Genomic DNA, 10,000 nt, shown 5'->3' on the forward strand with positions numbered 1-10,000 from the left:
GACCTATGAATGAGATATTACGATGAAGAGATATAAATAAATCAGTAGATATGTATACATAAATATAAATAGATATGAATAAATCAATTAATCAAACTTAATAAAAATAAAATCTTACGAAGGAGAAATTACGATAGACATAAAAATAAATGCATAGATATAAATATATATAAATGAATATAAATGGATAATGGATAGCTCAATAGATATACATAAATGAAAATAAATATAGATATAAGTAAATAGATAAAAAATATTTAAATAAAGACTTCCGAAGGAGATATTAAGATAGACAGATACAATTAAATCAATAAACATAAATAAATATAAATATATATATATAAATAGATATAAAATCAATAGATATATACATAAATAAATATAAATAGACATAGATAGATATAATTAAATAAATTAATAAAAATATTTAAAGACTTACGAAGGATATATCACAACAGCCTTTTTCTTTCTTTCTTTTTTTTTGTCTTTTTTTTTGTTTACCTTTTCTGCTTTTCGGCATCGGAGAAAGACTCTGGCAGAAGGGAGAGGAACTTCCGTAGTTTCGGGAACAGCATCGGATTCTTTTTGTCGCCGGGCTGGAGGAAGGAAGGGTTTGTTAAAAGGGTCGATCAGTGGGGTTGATCTGTGTCTTTTGTTTTCGTTGTTGTGGCTTGTTCTTGTTGCTGTTTTTTGTTTTTTTTGTGTGTTTTGTTTCTTTCTTTCTTTTTCTCTTTTTTCTGTCTTCTCTTTTCTTCTCTTCTCTTTTCCTATCTCTCTCGCTCTTTCGCTCTCTCGCTCTCTCGCTCGCTCTCTCTCTCTCTCTCTCTCTCTCTCTCTCTCTCTCTCTCTCTCTCTCTCTCTCTCTCTCTCTCTCTCACACACACACACACACACACACACACACACACACACACACACACACACACACACACACACACACACCCTCACTCTTTCTCTTCTCTTCTCTTCACTCCTCTTCTCTCTCTTTCCAAACATCCACCCATCCTTCCCTCCACCCCCCCCCCCTCCCGTCCCTAACCTGTATCACTTCCTCCTGACCTGAACTTAGCCCATGATATTGATATGAATCAGCTGTTCTGGTCTGTATCCCTTGCCCCTGACCTGTATCTTATGTATCTTGGCGACCTGCTTGGACCCGTATCCTTTGCCCCTTGGCCAGTATCTCTTATCCCCTGACCTGTATCTTGTGTATCTTGGCAATTTGCTAGGGCCCGTATCCCTTGCCTGTATCACTTATCCTCTGTCCCCTGACCTGTATCTTATATCCCTTGCCCCCTGACCTGTATCTTGTGTATCTTGGCGACCTGCTTGGACCCGTATCCCTTGCCCCCTGGCCTGTATCTCTTATCCCTTGCCCCCTGACCTGTATCTTGTGTATCTTGGGAATTTGCTAGGGCCCGTATCCCTTGCCCCCTGGCCTGTATCTTATATCCCTTGCCCCCTGACCTGTATCTTTTATCCCCTGTCCCCTGACCTGTATCTTATATCCCTTGCCCCCTGACCTGTATCTTGTGTATCTTGGCGACCTGCTTGGACACTGCCCTCCACACGTTCTCGTGAGTCACGCTCTTGAACGTGAGAGGAACGCCGGGAGTGAACGCGTAACACAGGCCATTAGTGAACGCCACGTAGACCTCCGGCCCACAGCCAGCTTCGTGAATGACCTGGGGGAGGGATTGGGGGGGGGGGGAGAGGGAGAGGGAGAGGGGGATGGGGAGGGAAAGAGAGAGGAAAAGGGGGGAGGCGGAGAGGGAGAGGGGGATGGGAGAGGGAAAGAGAGAGGCAAATGGGGGCGGAGGGGGGAGAGGGAGAGGGGGATGGGAGAGGGAAAGAGAGAGGCAAATGGGGGCGGAGGGGGGAGAGGGAGAGGGGGATGGGGAGGGGAAAGAGAGAGGGAAAGGTGGGGGCGGAGGGTCGAGAGGGAGAGGGGCATGGGAGAGAGATGGGGGAGGGAAAGAGAGAGGATAAGGGGTGGCGGAGGGTGGAGAGGGGGTGTAGAGAGATGGAGGGGGGAGGAGAGAGATAGAGAGGGGATGGGGGAGGGGGATGGGGATGGGAAGTGGGGGGGGAGGAGAGAGAAAGGGGATGGAGGGGGAGATGGGAAAAGAGAGAGATAGGGGGGTTGGGAAGGAGAGGAGGAGGGGAAGGTGGTTGGAGAGAGGAGAGGGAGAGGGAAGGCGGTGGAGGGTGGAGAGGGCGGTGGGGGAGGGAGAGGGGGACGGGGAAGGGAGAGGGGGATGAAGGAAAGAAGGAAGAAAGAGAGAGAAAAGGGGGCGAAGTGGGGGAGGGAATGAGGAAGAAAGAGAGAGGGAGGTAAAAAAAAAATATATAAAAAGAAATAGAGAGAAGGAAGGGTGACAGGGAGAGAGAGGGAGGGAGGGGGATAATGAGGGAAGAAGGAAAAGAAAGAAAAAGAGAGAGAAAAAAAATTGTATTTACTACTTTTATCACAAATAAATGTAAACACAAAAAACAAAGGAAAAATGGTATAAACAAAACAAATTATTTGAAACATAATAAAATATACGCCCTCTCTTTCCTAAAAAAAAAAAAAAAAAAAAAAAAAAAAAAAAAATAGATAAATAAATAAATAAATGGAAAATAAGTACATATATGAAGAGATTAATAAATAACCTATGTGATAAATAGACATCCAATTACTTAATTAGATAAATAAATACACAAACAAATAAATACATAAATTAAATAATTACATAATAGATCATAAAAAACACCCTCGATTAACTTAAAAAAACTAATAATAAAAAATATAAAAACAAAAAATAATAAACAATATAAAAACAAAAAATAATAACAAATATAAAAAACAAAAAATAATAAAAAATATAAAAAAATGATAAAAAATATAAAAACAAAAAATAATAACAAATATAAATACAAAAAAATAATGAAAAATACAAAAAATAAACAAATAAAAATAACTTAAAAAAAAAACACCGTAACACACCTTCATTGTGTTAATTTCCTCCTGCCTGTCGATGAAGAGGTGAGTGTTGTTCCCGTACACCCTCACCAACACCTGGTCTCGCTCGCTCTCGCACCACACGCCCACGAGAATGTTGGTGACGCCCGCGGTGTAGGTCTGCGGAGAGAGAGAGGGGGGGCGTGAGATGGTGAGGAAGGGTGGGAGGGAGAGAGAGGGGAAGAGTGGGAAAGAGAGGGTGTGAGATGGCTAGAAAGTGAGTGAGAGAGAGAGAGAGAGGGAGGGGGAGACAGGGAGGGAGGGAGGGAGGGAGGGAGGGAGAGAGAGAGAGAGAGAGAGAGAGAGAGAGAGAGAGAGAGAGAGAGAGAGAGAGAGAGAGAGAGAGAGAGAGAGAGGGAGAGAGAGAGAGAGAGAGAGATGGTTAAAAGAGTGGGAAAGAGAGGGTGTGAGATGGCTAGAAAGTGAGTGAGAGAGAGAGAGAGAGGGAGGGGGAGAGAGGGAGGGAGGGAGGGAGGGAGAGAGAGAGAGAGAGAGAGAGAGAGAGAGAGAGAGAGAGAGAGAGAGAGAGGGAGGGGGAGAGAGGGAGGGAGGGAGGGAGGGAGGGAGGGAGAGAGAGAGAGAGAGAGAGAGAGAGAGAGAGAGAGAGAGAGAGAGAGAGAGAGAGAGAGGGAGAGAGAGAGAGAGAGATGATGAGAAGATGGTTAGAAAGAGTGGGAGAGAGATGAAGAGAAAGAGTGAGAAGATTCAGGAAGAGGGTGGGGAGGAGAAGGAGGAGGAGGCAGAGAGGGTGAAGGAAGAGGAAGAGGAGGAGGTGGGAAAAGAGGAGAGGGAGAAAGAGGAGGAAGAGGAAGAAGATGAGGGAGAAAAGGAAGAGGAGGAAGAATTAAAAAGGAAAAAAGGTAAAAGTAGATGAGATAGACGCCACTACAACAATTGAACAAATAAAATGTAAATAAAAGCAAAGTAAACTTTTGACAAAAAAAAATTATTGGAACTTGACATACAATCACTCGAATTGCAATCTCTCCCAAGGTCTTTCATAAAAGGAATCATACAATTAATAAAAATATAATAGAAAATAAGAAATATGATTAAAAATAGCATATTAAATACATTGCCTTGAAAAAAAAAAAAAAAAAAAAAAAAACTTAAACAGGCTAAGTAAGGAAAACACTACTAAGAATCACATACAAAAAATTAATAAATTAATGAATGTTATACATCTGAAGAAATACTACACCGGAAAATAATACAATACCTTCAAAATATATATATATATATATATATATATATATATATATTCGAAAAAAGACAATATCTTTGAAAAAAAATGCTTCCTTAAAAAATACATCTTCGAAAAAATACACCTTCGGAATAAAATACAGTACCTTAAAAAGAGAAAGATAATGCAATGCCTTAGGAAAGAAAATTATATATATATATAGAATCCACTTCCTCCAAAAAATACTATACCTTCGGAAAAAAAGATATATAAAAAATACACCTTCGAAAAATAGATACAGCTTCAAAAAGAAAATAAATAACTACAATACCTTCAAAGCCAAAACAAAACAAAAAAAAGCTAATATAATACCTACAAAGTCAAAATTAAAAAAAATAAAAAAATACAATACCTTAAAATGCAGTCTGTCGTGAGGCCAGTTCGGGCGGACGTGTTTGAGGATCCTGCGCGCGCCGGCTCTCAGGCCTCCCTCAGACTGGCCGTCGACTTCTACCGCCAGGGTCGCCACCATCGCTCCTTTGGCCGCGGGAGGGAAGGAGGGCGAGTGATTAGCTTTGGATCGGGGGGTGTGATTAGCTTTGGGTCGGGGGTGTGATTAGCTTTGGACTGAGGTTTGTGATTAGCTTTGGGATGGGGTTTTGTTGTTATTACTGGGAGAAATATGTGTTTGAGTAGGGTTGTGGCGTCTCCTGTCTTTTTTTCTCTCTCGCTTTCACTAAAAATGAAATACACACACACACACACACACACACACACACATATATATATATATATATATATATATATATATATATATATATATATGTGTGTGTGTGTGTGTGTAGTGTTAGATACATATATATATATATATATATATATATATATATATATATATGATACATATATATGCATACGTGTGAGTGTGTGTATGCACAAGTACCTTACACACAAATGTATTCCCTAAGCCAAACATTGCTCCTCAATCGCAAGTAAACCTTCTCACACAGCCAAGGGGGAGGAGAAGGATAGGAAAGGACAGGAGAAGGGGAGGGGGAGGGGAAGGGGGAGGGTAGGAGAGGGCAGAGGGCTCCTGTTGCTAGGCACGTGCTTTGGATGGTGATAGGGGTAGGGGAAGAGGAGAAGAGGGGGGGTAGGGTAGGTGTGGAAGGATACTATGAGCCCTGAGGAAGCCCTTATCCCTGGGGAAGTGACCACCATCCTTTGGAAAAGTGATCGCTGACCCTTGAGGAAATTGAGTATTCCTGGCTTAGGCGGAGGGCGGAGGGGGAGGGGGCGAGGAGTGGGGGGGTGGGGGGTAATGGGAGGTGAGGGGGGGAGGCTGATGAAAGGCCTTCGGGGAAGTTGTTTTAATTCTTTGTTGCTGTTTTGGTTTTTTGTTTCTTTTTCTTTTAGCTTGTTAATAATTTTCTCTCTCTCGCTCACTCTCTCTCTCTCTCTCTCTTTCTCTCTCTCTCTCTGTGTCTCTCTCTCTTTCTCTCTCTCTGTGTGTCTCTCTCTCTTTCTCTCTCACACACAATCTCTCTCTCTGTCTCTTTCTTTCTCTCTCTCTCTCTCTCTCCCTCTCCCTCTCCCTCTCCATCTCCCTTTCCCTGTCCCTCTCCCTCTCCCTCTCCCTCTCCTTTTCCCTCTCAATCTCCCTCTGTGTGCGTGTGTGTGTTTGTGTGTATGTGTGTATGTGTGTGTGTGTGCGTGTGCGTGTGCATGTTTGTGTATGTGTGTGTATGTGTCTGTGTATGTGTGTGTGTGTGTCTGCAAATACGTGAATTGAACTTGACTGTCATGTCATCACACCAAGAGGGAGCTAAACTTAGACCTTTCTACTTTGACATATCCTGTTCAAAATGATTCTACAGGATATATGGTACCCTGTTAAGGACAAGTTGTATTTAATGCTCTTTCTCTCTCATTCCTCACTTCAATACACAGTTTTAGGAAATACCTTTCGTTTTTTTTTCGTATGAGAAGGAAGAGAGTGTTATACCACGGGGAATTTCAAGTCGTATGACCCGCGGAAAGGTTGGGAAGTTCGAAAATCGTATAGCGGAAGTATTGATTTCTGGCCGTAATTGCAAGTTGACGGTCCGCCTTCAAAAGGGATGTCGGACATTACCGCTACCACCCGCTCCCCCATCCCCCACCCACCCCACCCTCTGCAATCCCCATCCCTCCCTCCCCCATCCACCCTAACACCACCCCCCACCCCACCCTCTCCTACTCCCATCCCTCCCCCATCCACTCTTTTACCCCCCCTTTCCTACCTCCATCCCTCCCTCTTCCTCCCTCTCTCTTCACCTTCTCTCACCCTCTCCCTCCCTCTCCCTCCCTCTCCCCCCACCCTTTCACCCCCCTCCATCTTCAACCCCCCCCCACCTTCTTACCCCCCCTCACCTACTTCCACCTCACACACACCCCATTCCTCTCTTCTATTACCCCCCCACCCCCTCTCTCCGTTTCCTCTTCCTCCTCTATCTCTCGTCATTTCGCTGGAATGAAAACACGGAAAAGATACACACAAAAAACGGTGAATTTTTGAGTTGTTTATAAAGCCAATATAATTATAATGTTAAATAGCTCTCTATTAATTGTCTTGTTTTAGAAATTCGAAAATGATTATCAGAAATTCAAGTCTTGCGAATGAAAAGAAAAATACGGATAAATACTGATAAACAATGACAATAATGATTAAATGGACTAACTATATGAGGAATTAATTGATGATATTTAATACATGTGGAAAATTAACCTCTTCTTTCCACAGAGTTTCAAAACTAGACATTTTTAAGAATGAAATCAAATCGGATTTAACATCTATAATGTTAATATTTGACAGACAAATATTTATATTTATAAACTGAGCATTGATTGATATGTCGCCTTATATATTATTCATTTTTTTCTGTTTTTCGTCTTTTATCATTTATTTTACATATATATTACATTTTCCTATTCATATCACCAAAATTGCTCTAAGATATATCTAATTAAGTTAATTTAAGTTAATTCTTCATGCTCGTATATATAGATATATATGAAATTTATGATCACAAGCACAAGAAATTTTTATGATTTATCTTCACACTCCTATTTTCCTTCACTTTTAACATCTATAATGAATGGAACGCAGAAGAAAAAATAATAAATAAAGAAAACAAAAATTGCAATGTGAAGAAACGCATAATACATAATGTACTTCGATTTCTATATAATAAGATTTTTTCCGTGTACTAAATTACGCCACGTGCACAAGAGGGATTGTTATCATTGATTATTAACATCAGCAACAAAATATTAATAATAGTGGTAAATGCATAAGAACGATACCAGCAACAGTAAGAACAATTATAATAGCAATAATAATAATTATTATTATTATTAAGTTCTTATAATCGTAAATCAAATCATAATAACATCAGCTGTAAGAAAACAACAGATTTAACAATGTCACCTAATAAATTGAATATCTAATCATATTTAATCAAAAAAATATATATTTACATAAAATGCAGTGAAAATCATCGCTCGCTGATCACCCTTTTCTCAGTGCAAGATGAAATTAAACATCACGGATATAAACCTTCCTTTTTCCATTGCATAATCACATCACGAGGCCGGACGGATGTGATTGCGTCATACTTGCACGATTTAAAACGACCTGCAACCTCTGCAACGGAACATGCGAAGACATACCCTTTTGCATAAAGCTATAACGAGCTGGAAATGATATGTCGGTGATTGCGTGTAAGTCGGTGCACACTCACGGTGTATGGTTGGCACTGTTCGAGCTGTAAAGGTGCCTCGAATACTGATTGACCCTCCCGGCTTCACTAACCCCCCCACCCACCCACCCTCCCTCCTTCCTAACCATCCTCTGCCCACCTGACCCCTCCCCTCTGCCTGCCTGATGCCCCCCTCCCTCCTCTGCCCACCTCATACCCCCCTCTGCCCACCACATGCCCTCCCCCTCTACCCACCTCATACCCCCTTCTGCACACCCCATGACCCCCCCCCCCTCTGCCCACCCGATACCCACCCAGCCTTTTCCTCTGCTCGCTCGGTTGCCATGTTCTTTGTTTTGCTTCCGTTTTCTTCGGGATATTGTCTTGTTGTTATTGTTTTTTTTTTTTGTTATTGTTGTAGTTATATTGTTTATTCTTCTTCTTACGATTATTTATTTTCATTCTTATGATATTGTTTATTATTGTTATTATTAGTATTATTCATTCTTATTGTCTTAATTTGTTTGTTATTATTATTATTATTATTATTATCATTATTATTATTATTATCATTATTATTATTATCATTATTATTATTGTTATTATCATTATTATTATTATGTTCATTATTGTTATAATTATAGTTTATATTTTATTTATTTCTCTTCCCTAGTAATATTGTTTATTCTTATTCTTATAATTTATTCTGTAGTCTTAGTTCGCCTTTTTTTCTTTTTCTTTTTCTTTTCCTTTTTTAAGGCTAGGTGAAACAAATAAAGTTTTATTCTGGTACAATACCCGATGTATGTTTTATACGTATGTGAAATAGAATATATATGAAATAATAATGATAATACATTGTCATCAGTTTTCTTGTTTTTCTGTACAATTCTTCGAATTCATTATTTGTCCTCTTTATGGTCCCTGCCCCACATCTGACGATTGAAACCGCTCCTGAATTATTATTATTATTATTATTATTATTATTGTTATTATTTTTGTATTATTGTTATTTTTATCATTCTTCTTATTATTATTATCATTATTATTATTATCATTATTATCATTATTATTATCATTATTATTATTATTATTATTATCATTATTATTATCATTATTATCATTATTATTATTATCATTATTATTATTACTATTATTATTATTGTCATTATTATTATCATTATTATCATTATTATTATTATCATTATTATTATTATTATTATTATTATTATTATTATTATTATTATTATTATTATTATTATTATTATAATTATTATTATCATTTATTATCATTATTATTATTATTATCATTATTATTATTAACAGCATTATTATTGCTATTATTATCATTACAATTGCTGTTGTTTTATTGCTGATGTCGTTGTTGTATTAATATTACTATTATCATTACTGTTATTAGCAGTTGTATCATCCTTATTCTCTTTATTATAATCAGTATTTTTATCGTCATTATATCTGTTATCATTATGAATATTAATATGGCTATCATTATTGTAATTACTAGATATGTTATATATCGGTTCATTTACGAAAAGACGAAGCTTCAGAGAGTTTACGAAAATTACTCGTGTCATCCCTTGAAATCATAACATCCCATTTTCTATACCATTTCATGGTCACAGAAGGGAGTCAGAGCGTATTTTTATTTATGCAAATCAATTTGTGTTTGATTACATCAGCAAAGTACAATGCGCAATTAATAAAGTATTTTCATGAAAGAAAGTTAATGATTATTATCTTATATTCTAAAAGGGTCTTTATGGAACCCAACTAAAATCATTACGCATTTACTATTTACCCGTTTTCAGTATTTGTAACTGTAATTCACCGAACAAAGATAGATAATGATACAAACATATTTAAAAAATCATTTAATGTCATTTTAGTCACAGTTAATATCATATCAAGGAAAATATTCTAAACTCATATTCACCCGAGGGGCGACGTAGACACGATACGAAGAGGGGAGACGGAGACATGGAACGGGAAGGGGAAACGTGAACATGAAATGTGAAGGGAAGACGGAGACATGAAACGTGGAGGGGAAACGTGGGG

General features: G+C 38.6%; 1 protein-coding gene across 1 annotated transcript in view; it reads right to left on the minus strand.

The window, feature by feature from the left end:
- Positions 1 to 8,014, minus strand: part of LOC125029218 (ethanolamine kinase 1-like) — a 10,109-nt gene extending 2,095 nt beyond the window's left edge. The window contains exons 1-5 of the mRNA XM_047619103.1: positions 7,967 to 8,014; positions 4,600 to 4,724; positions 2,990 to 3,124; positions 1,524 to 1,685; positions 502 to 596 (exon numbers count right to left, since the gene is read on the minus strand). Coding sequence (XP_047475059.1) covers positions 502 to 596; positions 1,524 to 1,685; positions 2,990 to 3,124; positions 4,600 to 4,719 — 512 coding nt within the window. The 5' untranslated portion in view covers positions 4,720 to 4,724; positions 7,967 to 8,014. The remainder of the gene's footprint in view (positions 1 to 501; positions 597 to 1,523; positions 1,686 to 2,989; positions 3,125 to 4,599; positions 4,725 to 7,966) is intronic.
- Between the last annotated feature and the right edge of the window lie 1,986 nt (positions 8,015 to 10,000).

This window comes from Penaeus chinensis, chromosome 9, assembly GCF_019202785.1.
Source record: "Penaeus chinensis breed Huanghai No. 1 chromosome 9, ASM1920278v2, whole genome shotgun sequence".
Taxonomy (NCBI): domain Eukaryota; kingdom Metazoa; phylum Arthropoda; class Malacostraca; order Decapoda; family Penaeidae; genus Penaeus; species Penaeus chinensis.